The sequence below is a fragment of the Hetaerina americana genome, unplaced genomic scaffold, assembly GCF_022747635.1.
Source record: "Hetaerina americana unplaced genomic scaffold, ioHetAmer1.1.p SCAF_1, whole genome shotgun sequence".
NCBI lineage: Eukaryota > Metazoa > Arthropoda > Insecta > Odonata > Calopterygidae > Hetaerina > Hetaerina americana.
The window spans coordinates 35,351,327-35,369,059 of NW_027286069.1; the positions used below are offsets into that span (position 1 = coordinate 35,351,327).

The 17,733-nt window shown below is 40.1% G+C and overlaps 1 protein-coding gene across 4 annotated transcripts in view; it reads left to right on the forward strand.

Moving 5' to 3' along the window:
* The window catches only part of ced-6 (PTB domain-containing adapter protein ced-6), a 230,092-nt gene that overhangs the window by 197,731 nt on the left and 14,628 nt on the right, over positions 1 to 17,733 (forward strand). For all 4 annotated transcript variants that reach the window (XM_071588306.1, XM_071588289.1, XM_071588297.1 and 1 more), the window contains one exon: positions 956 to 1,020. In XM_071588306.1, coding sequence (XP_071444407.1) covers positions 956 to 1,020 — 65 coding nt within the window. The remainder of the gene's footprint in view (positions 1 to 955; positions 1,021 to 17,733) is intronic.

A 17,733-nucleotide genomic window follows, 5' to 3' on the forward strand; every position in this document is an offset into this window, starting at 1 on the left:
ATTCCTATATAATTTTGTTGGAGGGTGAGATGACGGAGATAATTGTGTGTTTTTAAATATTTTTTAAAAATAAGTCAGTCTGGCGAACGTTGAGAAACATATTGTAGTTTCTTTATAATAATTCTGGCGAAACTTTGTTGTGGCTATTAGTGGGTCTTCCGACCGGATAGTTATTTGTTTTTAGAAATTATTGTAGCTATTTTTTCTCAATTTCGTGCTCTTTACGTGGTCTTACGTAACTTGTGATCGTGGAACTGGTTCTCCTTTCCGAGAATGTGCAGGTTCTATCTTCGTTACGGTCTATTTCTCAGGGCGAGCGGGATTAATTGAACATAGGCAATATTGCCGTTGTTAGTAGTTCAGTTATTTAACTTGTCATGTATAATGATGAGCGAAATGAAATGGATATGATATAAGAACTGAGAACGTTCTGCCGAGTGGATTTTGACGTTTAAAGTCTGTTTTGTAATTGGTTTGCGATGGACGTTCAGACCTTTGCAGCATAATACGATTGTCCATTTGCTAAGCGTTGCCAATTTGTTTTTTTTAATAAGAATATTATATAGGTTATTTAAATAATTGATCATTTTAACTAAACAGTAATGAGTGAGTGGGTGACAATGCGGGCTCATTAAGGAAGGAGTTGATACACTTTTAAGGGCTTTTTAAGAGTGATCATTACAGAAGTATTTTTGTCGTGAATCTAAACGTAACTGTGGTGAGTAACTTAGCGATTCTCTTTCCCCTTCCCCACGTAATGAAAATAATTGTCAGATGGCTCTTTTGTAACGCCTAATTCTCTTCGTGCCTATGCCACGCATAGATGGTGACAAATGAAATCGCCGTGTATAAGATGAGTAAATGTGAATGAATTACTTTTGATGACTAAATTAATCTTTGAAACTTTTATTTCTGAACCTTTGATATGTACTTTCGCTTTTTGTTTCTTCCTCAGGAAATCGCAATTGGATACACCCTCCAGACACCCTCCAGAGAGGACACATAGCCTATCTAGTCAAGGTTGGTCGCATTCCTCTGACTGATTTAAACTTTCTTTGTGATATGTTGACTGAATTATAAGAATTATATAAGAAGCAAGGTGAGTAATTTGAGCTCGTTACCCTTGGAATGCAATACCCATTCTTTTGCAAAATGCTTACGCGATCCTTTTTTATGGACTTGAATTTCGTAGATCCTGGTTTTCCATCAATTTCTATAAGCATGCGTAAGACATTCAAATCTCGAATTCTTTCTTTGTATAACCTGGAGAGAGTCAATTCTCGTGCTTCAATTAATTCGTTAACTGTAGCAGAGTTCTTGCATCCGATTTTTCTCATCACACTCTGGAAATACAGCTAAGGCTTAATATTACGGACCATTAATTTGTACCTCCCACTTTCAAGGAAATATTTGGATCTATTTATTGGAAGGGGGTCCACCCGAACTGAAATGTTTTCAATGACTTATGCTTCGCACCGATGAAAACGAAATAGAATATTCAGCTTCAATATCGCAAAAATCAAGGGTTTATAGCAAATTATGATCTGTTTCTCAGAATTTGTTCTAAAACTTTTTCAAAAAAGTGGCCTATTTTCCCCGAATTAATTACGTGACCACCGCACCAGTTAAGGATATCAATTTTTGACACTTATCGTAACCAAAGCTCTTTTGGTAGGTACAAATGAGAGTACTCGAAGGTAATCATGTAGATTTTGGACGTATTCAAACCATTATTTCTCGAGTATGGCGTATAATTCCTTTGTAGGGCCTGCATCATTTCAGTTTCCTTTTCTTCGTAAATTTTAACTGCCTTTTTGTCGTTTTCTCTCTCAATATTCCTACCTATTTTTAATCCTTCGGTTTACTAGGTTAAAATAAATGAATATCCATGTTGCCTTATACTGAAGTGTTGGGATTGTGAGTCTAATTTTATAATGCTTCCGCTTTTCTCTACTTATGCCTGCTGAGTAGATGACTACCAATACTTAAATAAGTGTTTCGATAAGCACCAAAAGCCTTCTGGTCGTTTGGACAAGCCAAAAACCAACTGCATGGTTTATTTCGGGTACCTCTCAAAGAGGAGCAGTTGCCAGCAGTGAAAGTGCTCGCTATCACCTGATGGAAGATGGAATGTATAAATACACGTTCACTCGCGTGTGTAGCGATTTGAAGCGCGAAAGCCTCCACTTTGGGCCAGTGCAGGGAAAGCGACCTTCAGTGGACTCTCGGATAGAACCAGTCCATCGCCGTGCCAAGAGAATAGCCGCGATCTGGGTTGTTATCGGAGATTCGACCCGTTTTACCGGTTCTCCTTTGGAAATCTTTTTAACATTAATTATTTGATAACCCGTCCATTCTCTCTGTTTTCTTCCCGGGCCGCGGCTTAGCGATTCTCTTAATCGTGGACTTCAATGTAAAAAAAATTGGAAAGTTTATCACTGTGTATTGTGTGAGGTCATTATTTGGTAATGAATTATTGTATTTCTGTGTTCATGGTTTGTAATGTGTGGAATTTTAACGTATTTTTCCGGTTGTAGATTCGTACGTACGTTTCGTGATGCATGCTCCTTGCAATGACCGTTGAATATTGTCGTTATTCGATGCGGTGGGAAAAATATCGCGTTGCTCAAATGGGGAACTGCAGTTGTTGTGTATTTTGCTGAAAATCCCCAGTATTTTGTGCTAGGAAATATCGGGTGCGTTGCGCAACGGTGGAATTTCCTTTGCATATCTGATAGGAGGAGGTAACTAGAAAGGATAAATGCTGTTGTGTAAATGATGTGACCTGTCGAGTTGAGAATACTCTTTGTGGTGAACTGTTGTATTTGAAGTCTGGTAAACACAGATTCGCTCTCAAAGCATTGGGTAAGTTTAGATGTCTTGTGTTTTCGTATGTTTGCATGTACGAGGGTCATCCGGAAAGTAGTACCCGTTCGTGCCGCATGAAGTGCTGACGACGCGAGTAGCCGCTGGACGAGGTCAGATAGCTTCAGTGGCTTGTCTGCCTTCTCTGAGCCAAGTTGCGTGACGCTAGCATTGCCTGTGTTGTTTCTGTGATTGTTTACAATGTTTAAAAAAATTGAGAACGCCGCCAGTTGTGAAGTGAGGGCAGTGATTAAATTCCTCAATGCAAGAAACGTTCGCCCATGTGATATTCATCGCCAATTAAAGGAGGTGTATGGAGGCAATGTAATGGACGAGTCGTCTGTTCGGCGGTGGTGTCGCAACTTCAACATGGGGAGGGGGAACACACACGACGATGAGCGTTCGGAGAGACCGTCTGTCATTACAGACCAACTGCTGAGCTCAGTTGACGAATTCGTGAGGAACGATCGGCGCGTCACAATTGATGACATCTGTGAGCATTTTCCCAATGTTTCTCGAACAATTGTTCATGAAATTGTTAAACACCATCTGCATTATGCAAAAATTTGTGCAAGATGGGTCCCTCGCGTATCTCAATGAGCTGGCGGCGAAGGACTATGCAGCAGGAATACAGAAACTTGTCACACGTTATGACAAATGCCTTAATTTGCTTGGAGATTATGTTGAGAAGTAGTTTAAAGTATCCTCTTTCAAATAAAATTTTTTATGTTTGTTAATATTTACTTTTGTGTCTTTATTTCACGAACGGGTACTACTTTCCGGATGACCCTCGTAATTATACGTATGTTGAAGTGTTATCATACGAAGTGTAATGAATATTTTACGACGCTTGCTGAACGAGTTGAAATAATGGAAAAAAATACAGGCATGGCAGTCCATTAAATATTTTTTAACTTTGTGTAGGACTGAATTAAAGCTAAGATACAGGCTTTTAATAAAATTTGCATGCACTAAGCGGATGAATTACAAAAATCCATTCCTTACTTACGTTTTTTGTTAAAGGAATGAATTTAATTCCTCCTCATTGTGTAAAAAATTGTACCCTGTAGAGAGACCGTACCTCTTGATCACGCATTCTCGCCATTTAGCTCCGTATCACCAACATACAGGTAGGTTACTTGACCGCCCCTGGTTTAAGTTCCAATGACGGCAATGCACAGAATTCCTTAAATTCGTCACTAAAATTATCCAACAGGTCATGAGTAAATTAATGTTGTCAAGTATTATAACCGAATGCAAATAATAATTAGCTAATAATACGCTGTTTGTTGGCCAAGTAATTGAGAAGATTGGTAAAACTGAACTTTTTATGGGTCGGTCTTGGTCGAAACACTACTTGATTTTTGAGTACACTTTAGTGATTCAATAATTCAAGTCATCCCAACTGTGTCACACCTACAAGTAGAACAAAGTAGAAACTAATGGACTTGGTGACCAAGCCTGAGAATGGAAAGATTAGTCGGGGAGGATTTCTTAATTATCTTGCAATGGTATCTTCATAAGATGGGGCTTATGATTGGCTACTTTTACATTTTCTGAGGACGAGAGCGTTTTCGGCAGTCCCCATCTCGTAGCGGATGTCCCCTGGAGTAATTTTCTGGTCCTTGGAATCCAGATTCTTATAAGTTAATTTTCCGCGTGTCATAATCGGTGTCATGCGCGCTAATGCCCGCCACCAGCTTGAATATCTTAGGAAGTCCGCGATGCGATTTGAGCGATTGTAAATGCCTCGAGGCGCGTGGGATTCCTGTCGCCGCTCGCCGGGAGGCCCGACTGCCAGGGAAGTGAGCGGGGTCGCGTGCACCATGGGGTAGGTTGAAAAACCCCCTATGGCCGCCCGAACGTGGTCTTGCGGGCGCGCGGCCTGGACAGTAGGTGGCGCCAAGTGCTCTGGCGCGAACTCCTCTGAAAACTCCTCTTTTTAATTATTGTGAGAAAGTTTTCTCTGTACTGCGAATATCCCAAAAGCAAGTTTCAAGGACGTATGCCTGTAGGTGTTAACTGGTACTCAAAAGAGGAATGAATGTAGGAACTCAATTGGATTTGTTTACGTTCGTTACGTTAACGTCCAGTGCATACACTTATGTATATCCTGGCTCTCATAATAGCCGAGTACTGCAGAACCAAAGAGGCAATGCAGTGTGTTCCCCAGCGAATATATACTCTCATTGACCTTGACTACATATCAATCATCATGGTTAATTTGCCTCAAGACGATGATAGGTTTTAGAAAAAATGCTCAGAAATGGAATCAAAAAGCCCTCTGTGGCTTCTTGAAATGGTGCGCTTGTGAATAAGAGAAGACAGCCGCCAATTCCGAAACTTTCCGACGGGGATTTTGCGGATTCGTCATGGCGACTCAACTTGGACATCTTTTTAAACGTCCCTACCCCCACTATTGCTCGTTCCTCCCTCCCTCCCGCCCCGCTCTGGACCTCCCGCGCGTTTATTTCCTCCCAGCGTGTGGAGGTGGGAGGGGGAACTTTCTTCGGCAGTTTCTTTTTCGTCCTTGGAGATCGGCGACTCTCTTTTAACAGCTGACTGTCGGTCGGCTTGCAAGCAGGCGCCTTTCCTCCTCCGCCATTCCACGTATTCCTCCTCCCCGTCCCCCCCCTCTTCACTCACCTCAACCTCCCCCACCCGCTTCTGTGACGCAAATTCTCTCCCGAAGTTCTCCTCGCGTTTGGTCAGCTGGGTTGACTTCGCGTCCCTCTCCCTCTTGCCTCGACGTCGTGTGACCACGCGTCTTCACCACCTCCCTTGCAAGGTCAAAGTGTTTCCCCCTCCACGTCATCCCTCCTGTCCGTCACTTAATAGTCTCGTGCGGCGCGCGGTTGTTCCTTTATCGGCAGGAGCGGAGCAAATAACTTATAAAAACCGTGCTCGCGATGCGAAATACAAATGTATCCCATTAAGGCTGATTCCCCTTTTTGGAGAATCGGCATTCGGAGTGATTCAGAGATGGTTTTTTTAATGGTATCACTGTCACCGAGACGGAAGTCGGATGAATACATCACCATGACTAGGACTGGTTTTTATGCTGATTGACATTGTAAAATTCAATGTTATTTACTGAATTATTTGTTAAGTGTGAGCAATTAACGCATTGTCGCGAAAATATTGCAATTTTTTTAATAAGGTTGAATTTTTATGAATTTAAGTCATGAAAACGTCTCCTTTTACGGTAGCACTTAGTTCTGCGGCGCCAAATCCCAGTGTACGCTCTTTGGTGTCAAGGTTCTACTGGGAATAGAATGGTTTAGACATAAATGTATGTAGTCCTATAGACGTCTTCGAATTTTCACGAAACGTTTGGGTCTCCAGACAACAAAATATCGTCTCTGTCATGGAATTGTAAAAATGAAAATGATGGGACAGTGCTCCTTTGTCGGAGTAATCGAAAAGTTACTCCTTAACAGCTGTGAACCTGGGGAAAGACATCTGTTCATGGGAAGGGTTTTTTCCGGGTAAATTTTATCATCCCGAGCCAGAATATTCGAGGACTCGGTACACGTATGTGGGAGTCGATGGTTTGGTGGGAAGGTGGGCGGGATTCCCCGGAGGTTAAGGTTTATGCCCCCCCGCTTATGGGCCTCGCGCACCCTCCCCCCTCCGCGTCTGTCTTGCCGAGGAAAAGAACAATAAGAATCTTCCCGTTCCCAAGGTTTCGCAGGAAGGGGAAAGGGTTGTATCTCGAAGAGGAAAATGGGTAGGAGACGGAGTAAATCCAGTCGGCAATGCATGAGAGTAGGTGCAAATTCACTGTAAATTCGTTGGGAAGGGGTGATAGAAGGGTTGTTCCCCATGATAACTGAAGCACGAATGCTATTTCACTACACTTCCTCTAATAATAGTAATAATAATAATTGGGCCCGTTAGAGCAGGATCGGGCAATTTATTGTTTCAATTTGTTTTTTTTTTGGGGTGCCTCATGTTTAAACCCCCAATACAATTTCGTTAATTTTACAAAATACACTTCCTCTGTTGGAGGGGAATGACTAAGAGAGGGGGACATGTTTCTGTGTTTGCGAAAATTTTATTTCTAGTTTATTGGTGGTAATTTCCTTTGCCAGTCCATGATATTTTCTATTCCTGCTCATACACAGTTCTTTGAAGAGCCCATGCTTGGAATCTGATATCTAGTGGGTATCTGTGGGTGGGTATGTGAACCAGCGGAGTAAATGTGCTATGCTAACTCGCCCTCACATAATGTACGTTCTGAAGATCAGATAGTACAAAATGAATGAATCTCTTTATCTCTATAATTAAGTAAATTATGAAGTTATAAAATTATCATTATATATTGTAAAAATAGTGGGTGTTTCCCAGTAAATATAAATGGAGAGAAAATGAGGAAATGCCCCACCAGTCAATTAAGGTTTCCTTGAATACATCAAATGACCCCTTAAATGTGATATTTTATGGCCGCTTCAGAAATAACGGAGTGTTACGTTAGTTTAATGAGATTATTATTTCTACTACGTCTTTAATGGTGGAATCAATTCCACATAGTCCTTCAGACTCTAATAGCTTTTTTCTAAGATAATGCATTTAGCGTTGACTTCGAAGTCGGTGGTGACGTTTTTTTAGTGGTGAATTTCCAATTTATTTTCCAATCGAGCGTCTCTTAAATGTTCTTAGACGTTAAAATAGGAATAGTGAAAAGTGAATCACTTGGTTAAGCTGCATTGCCACGCGTATTATTATGTTTTCGGTGGAACACGAACATTTCCACCGTGACGTAAATTATGGGTGATAATGGTCGTTAACTGCAATAATGATATTTGTAAAGGTCTTGGCGCATTCCTTAAACTCATACAAATACTTTTGCCGGAGACTATTAACTCCAGGAAATAGTAGGAGCCATGTTGTTTCGCTTCCAATATTTTGTTCTCTCCGGTGCTCAAATTCCATGTTAAGGACCATTCAAGGTCTGAACGAGATGCAGATTAAGTGTGTGGTGATTTTTTTAGGTTTGGGAATCAGTGGCACGAAATGCGGTTCGTTACGCATAATTCTAGGCATTTAATATATTAAGCGCTTAGATTGTAATAAAATTAAAATATTACAATTCCGTGTTGGCACGAAAATTGGCCTATTAGTGATGAGGACGATGACAATCCCCCGGTTCACAGCTATAATCGTATGGGTCAGTATCCCGCCTGGAAGGGAAGAGATGAAACGTAAATTGAATCTGGTAATGCTCTATTACAGTATCGTTCATAGATTTTTATTAAGTCAGTTTGTCCAAAATCCTTTATTTCCTGAAGTCTCAAAAACAGCCAAGGTTTTATATTTTAATTTTTTCCTAATATTGTAAAAGAAAGAAGTACTTGTATAATGTTTTCAGTAGAGAACACCGTTGTGACGGTGTATAGGTTTTTATAATTTTCCTCGACAAAGCTACTATCGGTGAAGACGCATTTCACTCGATCGCTTTCGCCGCAATTGTGACTTGGCTGAAATTACAAACATAATTAGGGCCATGATTTCAAGCATTGCTTGAAAGAAAATCACAAGTAAAAGGCGTGGGTGTACTTCAAAGTGCGATGACCATATTTTTTTAAAAAAAGTACAGATCCGATGTGACCTACAGGGATGTTACTTTTTGTTTTACGTACTGTTATTTATTAAATTTTATTTATATTATTTAATATTTATTAATTTTATTTGTGATTGTTTTACTTATTTACTTATTGTTACTTATTATGTTTAACTTAGCCTTTTACTTTCTCAATAACGTCGTCACCTTTATTATGCTTACATTGATTCGTATCACATGCCAAAGACACTGATTTTCTAATGCCCTATGATTTCACCCCCGACTTTCATTCCGATCTCTTGTTCCTACCATGTCATTTTTGACAATTTCCTCTGCTCATAAGGTGAAAATCACGGATGTTAATGGGCATTCCTGTCTTACTCCTCCTCTCTTCCTTACAAAACCCATCCCGACTCTTCATCCGCCGCACGCACCTGAGCTGTTTGACTCTTATACTGGTAGCTCTCCTCTATAATACATCAATTCATTCTGCCCACTTGACTCTATATCAAACGTCATGTGGAAATGAACGAAGCAAACAAATACATCCTGATTATATTCGATGTTACTCACTATTAGTGATCTCATTACTGCCATTGCACCATGCGTGCCTCTCCCCTTCCGAAATATCTATGTAATCGATAGCTCCATCCTCTCATTGATGATCTTGTGAATTTTTCGATCACTTTAGCTGCTTGTGAAATCAGACTTATTGTTCACTACTCCTCAGAACCAAATTTATGTGTCATAAATGCTGGTAAAAACTCTTCTCGTTCTCCCTAAGCCCTTAAATTGTTCCATGGAAATTTTATCCATCCCCACGGCCTTATTTTATTTCAATCCCTTTAAACCCCATTTTATCTCGTCTGGACCCAAACTAAGTATGCCTGGACCGAAACTATCCTCATATACATTATATTGTCTCTGTCTAAACTTGCTGGCCTAATATCCTTACCATATGGAACGTGTACGTATTATTTTCATCTCTCCTGAATATAAAAAATTCAAAATTTTCCTATCGTATTTTCATCTTTAAATATGCGGCAGATGTACGATACAAGAGGAAAACTAAAAGTGCTCGAGGTTAAATTATCGGTATGACAAATAAATGAGGTGACTTACTCTATTAATCATTCGTGCAGTATTGTGTAGGGATTCTAATTCGTAATTTTTTTGTTCTTTTGTGATGTTTTTAAACCTCGTGGCGTAATTTCGCCTCTCTCAATGTAACCATGACGGATGCACGGCTTGGTATCCACAGCTAGTGCCTCGCGACGTGAGCCGAACCTGCGACTTCGAGTGTGATTCACTTGGTAGCCTGGGGGTCTTCGTCTTAGATAAGCGGTTATTATCGTGTTTTAATTGTAATCCTTGCTCTTCATGCCATATTTTCTCATCTTGCATAGTTGATACCCAGGGTTTGGATGGGGCGACTTCTTGCGAAATTATATGACGGATAGAAACAAATGTAATATGTCTTATGCCTCGGATGTAACTCCACGTTAAGTCCAAGAAAGAAATGAGCGTTCACACATGGTGCAATTAGTTTTTACGACTTATTTCACGTTTCCTTGTCTCAACCAAGTCACATGGATGAGTTATTCACCACTGGGAGCGCGAGAAAAATCAAGCAATGATCTGAATCCCTGGTGTTAGCTAGCACTGCTGCACTTCAAAGTGCAGCAGTGCTAGTTCCTGGGTTCATCAAAAAACCCTTTTAAACGGTATACTAAACATTTAATAACCTACCACCAGTGGTTATTACATAACACGCACACCTTTGGGGGTAGCATGCCTTCACCCCCGTCCCAGCCGAGCCCCTCTGTCTTTCCCCTCTAAATTGTGCATCCCTTTCCCGTGCCGAGCACCGACAGTCGCGGCCTTGGCTGATATTCATTGCGGTCGCGTAGACCCTCTCTCTCCGCCGCACCGCTTCTCAGTCCCAACCCTCGAGTCCTATAATTTCTCCCCGGTTGCCCAGGGGAGTGTGGTGCTCGTCGGCGGCCCCCCGCCCCGTCCACCGCCGGCGAGTTAAAACGTGGGCTGCGCCGTCGGTCGACGGGAAGAGCTTTCGCTGCCGCCATGAGATCTCCCACAGCGGCGGCAACTGCTTCCACAGAGGATTGAAGTGCCATTCATTCGATCGTCTGATCAATGTTCGGCTCGCCAAGTCTGGAGTCTGGCAACGCTTGATTTGCCCTGTAAATTCGTTTTTATTGGCGAATCATATCCATTTGAGTGGTTCTGCTATTGCGACCGCTCCGAGGGGGGCGGAACGTGTCCTCTCGTTTTCGTTACTTTCCCTCGATCGCCTCTCCAGTTCCCGTGATTTATTTCTCCATGTTCCAATTTACGTAATTTCGTAGTTGAGTGCTCGCCCGAAATACTTGCAGTGAAGGCAATTGGTCCTCCACCTTTCATTCTGAAGTTGGTTTGCTAAAGCTCTCCTCACTTCCCTATCCAAATCCCTTTCCAAATCTCTGGTTGTTTTTTTTTTATAGCCTTACTTTTCTTTTTCTGTCTTTGCAAACTGAAAATGATGCGTAAATTCGAGTTTGTTAATCTCTCGTAGTAATGGAGACAGGTTAAAAACACATCTCCCTCCTCCAAAGGAGGGAGATGTGTTTTTAACCGAAACAATACGAGTGTGAAGAGGACTATTCGAAGCTTGTATAGATACCATGAGGGAAAACTTGAAAAAAAATGAACAGCTGGTGACATCTCACCTTCGCACTAAATTGGTATCCAACTTGAGGAAATTCCGAACTCTCTCGAGGGTAATTGCGTGGATTTTGGCTTTTTAATTTTTGACAACCTTTGATGCATTAGTTCTCCTCTTATACCCTGTAAATTTTTATAGCAAAATGCACGCGATCCGTCATAATAGCTATAATTATTCCAATCGATTTTCTGTTATCGGCCTCCTTCAATACCCTCTCGATCTCAACTGCTCCTTCTAAGTAATGTAATAAAAAAGACAACAGTCTTCAAAAAGGTGTCACTCTAAAAATATTTGTAATGTTGGGCTACTAGTAAGGAGCAACTTTAATATTTTAAAACCAAACAATAGTGGACAGAATACATGTATAATGTATACGATTTCCGTTTTTAATGACTTAGAATATCTAGTATATTTTTCCGTCGAAAGTGCTGTAGTTTTTAGTAAAGTCATCAAAGGTGAAAACAGACGTGGTGTTAATGAGAGGCGACCATGAATTTTAGCGTCTAGATAATAATGGAATCTAATGAATGATTATATGGCGACCCATTAAGAAATTGGCTTCAATTTTCTTCGGAAGAAATTGATACACCATTATCGTCGGCTGAGCTCAGCCTTTCATTCTCATGGAATGGTTGAAGGGTTATTTATGAAACCTTGCTAAGTGGGGAATTAACTGATTGAAAATGCCTCTTCATACTGAATTCTCCGGGTTAATTAAGCCTCCATGATATTGCCTTATTTTCCGCTTCCTCAGTACTGGATCTGCGGCAGCCTCGACGAGATTTCACTTAATTGTAGGAAGAGCAGTTCGCCATTAATTACGATGCCTCCTAATGTTCGTGGTCGTCTTCCGAAACGAGAATCGGAGAATATCCACTATTTTAGCGTTTTTATGGCCTTATCTCTATATAGTCAGTTTTCCAAAAATTTGAAATCTTGTTAATTTTTGACCTACTCTCTCTAGGATTAGACCCATGGAGATTTTTAGCTGGAAGTTAGGGATTTGTATGAGGTGAATTCTACGTCTGATAGCTGCAGATAGTGTCAATTCTGTGTGGAACACTAAAAAAAAAAATATTTTGCCCCTCGATATTTTATTTATAGCAAATCCTAGTTACGCGGAAGTTGAACTATGACCCGAAGAAATTTGAGCCGTAATTTATTTACATTCCAGTAAAGATGTCAATATTGAATTTAAATATCCTTTTATTTATAAAAGCAAAAATTGTTCATGCCACAAACTGGTATATTGGGCGTTGAAAGGCTCGTGCATCTCCAAATAATTAAAATATTTTTTCATTAATAAAACGCGAAGTTCAACATTACCTCTGCCCACGCGAGGAATGAGGGAAACCCTATAGGGAAGGAAGTTCAAGTCGCCTCCCAGCCTTGAGCACCGACCGGTGCCCCTTGTCGGGTAATTTCAAGTGAAAGGTCGAGGTTCGAATTGGGCGAGGAATTTCAGGTCGAAAATCCAATGCTTACGCATATTCCAAAGCGCTGACCATGGCACCAATGGGTGGGCAAAGTAAAGAGAAAGAAAGCAACTTGGGGGGAATAATGATTGTAATGGCGGGCCCTAGTCAGCCTATCTCCGGATTGAAGGACTGATGGTAGACTTAAATAAAGCGTAAAACATTTTTAAAGGGTTTAAAACAGGTAAAACCGTTTCAGCCGTGACGTGCAAATACGCATGTGCAACTTTCATGGTGAGGCGACAGTCACTTTTGACACGAAGACGCTGCAGTACAGTCGGAGAATCTGTTGATGAAAATGTTTTCCCGAAGATATTAATTTTATGAATTAATAATATCCGTGGAAGCACTTACTTTTATTAATTATTTCACTAAAAATGATACGGAATTTCACATATATTGTTTAATTTCTTAAAATAAAATGCCAGTTGTAGCAGGCCGCGGGTTGTGCGCCACTGTTCTAACCATTTCGTGTCCCCAGAGATTTACCCCCGTGGCGGAAATTAGCCCCCGACGACCTTCGATTTATCCAGCGAGAGCGTTGAGCATCTCGCCTTCTGGCTAGAAGTGCTCTCGATTGATAAAGGCGTAATTTTTTTATGGGTCAATTTTAAATTGATTAATCGGTAATCAATTTTCCAATTTAAAATATTTTCGTATTTTAACTATCCTCGATACCCTGAAGGGGCGGTGAGAATTGTCATTCCTCTCTCCTGTGAAGGCGTTTCCAGCAATATATTTGTTGGCTACATTGTCATCGCCTGATGTTTCAAATAAACTACCTTGTTTATTTCACACGGGAACCCATAATTAGCTAATCTTCGTGATAATGGAAACACGTAAAATGCAGATGTTGACCTACGAATGCATGAAGTTTTCTCTTGGAAAATAATGTATTTGGCGATCGCCTTGAATGTTTTAACCCATTCAATATATATGAACTCTCTTCGTTCTACAGCGACGACACAAGGGATAGAAATAAATTATTGATTCTGCTAAACCACGCCGTGATTTTCTTGTGCGTTACGGCATCATTGACATCGTGTACCTCAGCATTAAACGAATAATGATATTTTGGTAGACAGCGATTACCGGACATCGATGTCCGCTCATAGTATTTTTTATGGCACTATGGTCCATTCATTCCGGAACCAAGGCGTGAGGAATTGTTTGGAACCCTACGATAATACATTATACAGGATCGTCAAGTAGTACCTCTTCTCAAACACAATTTGACGCTTTCCCCCCCGAGGGGTGGGGGCGGCGTTCTCGTTTATACCACGTGATTTCTATCCACCTGATATGAAATATCTCAATGGGTTCCAAACACCCTTCCTCCTAGTCTGGTTTGCGAGGGATCCCCGGCGGAAGTGGCTAGCCACGCATAATTGATCATTCATCATGGGGATGGGTTTTACTCGCGGAGTCCGCCCCCGAAGCACCCTTCCCGTTGTCCGTCATCATCCGTCGTGCACCTCGGACAGCGACGAATGACGACAATTAACTGCCATGGGGGGCGCGGGTTCGTTGACCTCTTTCTACTCACTCCCACGCTTCGGTTCCATACTCCTTCCCTGCTCCTTGGCACCTTCCCCCTTGCTCCTCGCGCCCTCGTTTCCGAGTGGCCTCGTGCCGCGCTCTTCCCCTTTGGCCCCCCTTCTCACCTTTTCCTAACCTAACTCACAGCTGTCCCCCTCCCCTTATAATGCCCACAACGTTATCTTCTCCCCCGCTTGCATCAGCGCCTCGCGGGCCACCTCTAGCTAGTCGCGTTCGTCCACCTTGGTGCGTGTTTATATCAAATCTTATTTCCACTCTTCAAGTCGGCGGTCGAAATGTTCCCTGCTCTCTCGTTTTTAGGCTGCCTTTTGTTTATACTCTCCGAATATTCGGGAAATGTTCGAATGTGTACGGACAATCACTTAACCCACATGATTCGTGTAGGTATCGATCGAAATAAATCCGTCCTCACATCTTGTGAGTTGTTTATCGCGCATTTAGAACACCAGCCGCCATAGTTTGATAAACAAAATATTCCAAATTTTCTCTACTGAATTAAATCATGCATTTGACAAATTTGTTGTCACCTGGTGACATTTCCGAGTTTTATTTACGGAGGAGTGCTAGATGATTTTTTCATGTAAGCCACGCTTCAGTCCCTTGAATTGTAGAAACTTATTGAGCCACTCAGTTAAAAAATTGTTATTAGTTTAATGAATGACTAGGACTAGTGCGGATTTTTTAACAGGCTAGAGATTCAGGGTTGACAAGATTTACATTTTTGGTGGGTTGCATAGCAATGGACACACCCAACCTTATCACCACTGTTGTTGCTCAACAATAAATGGAGAAAAATACGTTTATCCAGGAAACGTTATGTCCAAAATTTAGCATAGGTTTTGGTTCGACCTGTCAGCGTTGTCTCAAATCGTTGCATTTGATGAGTTTCTATCATGTTTGACTTGTTTTATTTCTTTGCCTGATGTACAGCGACCAGTTGGAAGAGATGCTTGCGAACACATCTAATGTTTTGTCAGTCAACACGTTTTAGTTGACAAATAGAAAAAAATGTATAAATAGTGGTGTGTCGTTGAATCGCTATGGATTTGATTGAATTAGATGATCTTTAATCCAATTGTTCAGGTGGCACTGAACTCAAGGGGGAGGAGAAACTGAAGATTAAAGTTAACTCAATTACAGCCTCTCTCGTAGTCATTTTGTCTTGCTTGAGCAATAGAAAGATTCAATATGGAATTTCCCTTTCAATGTAATTATTAAACGTTTTTATTGTTCTAAGCCACGTATGTTCCCCAAAAACCGACTCTTGTTTGAATCGTCGCATTATTTTTTATATTTTGTGTAATTTCCCCTTTACAAATTCAAATTCATCAAAAGTGTCAACTACATGCCAAGGCTTGGGGACGAGCTGAAAGGTTTTGGCTGTTTTCATGCTATTCAGCAATGCCTAATGGGAGTCATCATAGGTATTTAGAAGCAAGGATAATTAATTTAGTGTAGAATTGCTGTTTGGTTGCATCTCTAGTATATTTGTGGGAAATCATTTATTGAGTATTAAAAGCCTATTGCATTTAGAATGGAAAAGGCATTATTTAAACAGGGATCTTGCCATGTAGGAAGGATTGCAGAAGTCTCAGCTACAATTTCCATATACTTAAGGAAGAAGTTTCTTCTTGTGAATGTTTTTCTCTGAGGCCAAAACCAATGGATCCTGATTTAAAATAACTCAAATCCTTTTTTAATACCACTTAAAAATAATAACTTTTTTCATGATTCCTCATGGTATTGAAGTTATTTTAATTCACAAAGCATTATAAGCATTAAGTATGCATTATAACATTTGGAATAGAACACATTTGCATGAGGTCACAGGATATACTTTTCTCAGTCCTTTTATTCCAGAGCATATTTTCCTCATCCTAATTAGATAGAGTATTTTCACTGGAGAGTTGAAATAAGCTGTTTCATTTGTGGAAAAACATGTAGTCACAACAGATGAGCATACATCTCTACGGGTGGGCCAGTTGTAGTATTGGAAGTGCTTTAGGGCCTCCAGTGGGACGATAGAAGGTTTCTCCTACTGTGGATCAATTAATTACTATCTTGTTGGACCTGAGTTGAGTGCTCTGAGGGCTGTAGATTCCACATCTCTGTAATATATAACAGCTTATGATATTTTCCCTCATAGAACGCAAAAAGAAGATGCCGTATCTAATTCCACTCTCTTTTGTTATCTAGACCGCACTTTCTATATCCAATCAAATGTAATGTTGTACCATGGTCATTGAGAGGTCCCTCAGAGATCAGTGTATAAAGCAAAATCATAATGCTAAATGAATTAATTTATGTAAAAAGCTCAAATCTTCAAAATAACTGTAAAATTTGGAAGATTCAATGGTATTAAATGTTTAAGAACATCTATCTACTGAGAAAATTCCATAGATGAAAGTACAGAATCCAAGACAAAGATGTGAGTCTGCGCTTTGATGGAAGAAAACCCTTGCCTGATAGGAATCATTTTAAATTTATTATCTCATATCATTTAATGTGGGAGCTCTGTTTGTTTGTCCTACATTTCACACGTCTGTATAATTAAATATGAATTGCTTTGACTGCCTTTTTTAGTTTACTGTAGGCAATTAACTCCACATTGTGCATAGCGTATTCATCATATGGCCCGCCATTTCTTAGTGAAAATAGTGAAATACTTGTGTGTTGAAGGAAATTATAAAATTTGTTTTAAGTTAAAATTTATTCATATGCTTTTGACAGCCAATGTGAAATTTTCTTTGAAAATTCTCATGATTTATATAATATGATCAAAGGGAAATGAGTTTATAAATATTATGTTGTTGTTAATTTATTGTGTCATTGGTGAATTAGCATAGAGTATGAAGGGATAATTATAATTAAGGGAAGATATGTGTGCGATACTAGAAAGTATAAGTAAGGTCCTAATGACCTAAACCTAATAATTTTTTTCATTCTAACTTGCCAGTTTTGTTTTCTTCAAAGTCTGAATTTCATTTCGTAGAATGTACATTATACACTTAATGCTAACAAGATAGCAATAGTTAAGATCATTAAGCCTCTGTAGAGCTATCGTGTGGTCATTAGGAAGTCAAGATGGGCGTGCTCAGACACCCCAGGAAATCTAAAAGTTAGAAAGTCAAAAAGTGGGTTAAAGTGAAAAGAATTGTTGGAAAACATTCTGACATTGAAAGCAATCAACTCTTTAACCAGGCAGTTTAACATGGTCGTAGGCCACTTAAAAGACATGCCATCAAAGGTGATTGAACAGATAATGTAGATGACTTTTTAAGAAAAATAGTAAAGATTGTAATTTTCATAACATTAGTCACAATTTTCATATAATGAGTGATTTACATTTAAATAAAGCAATTATTTTGGTTCAAAAGTTGTAATAGTTTTTCCTTAATCTATGCCATTAATATGTGGGATTCTTAAAGTTTCTCTATAGTGTCAATGCAGAAAGTTCCCCTTCTAGCAGTAGGCATATGTATATTTAAGTGCAGTAGGGAGGAAAGGTAACACTGCAAATGCTAACAGGAATGAGGTTGTTAGATTTT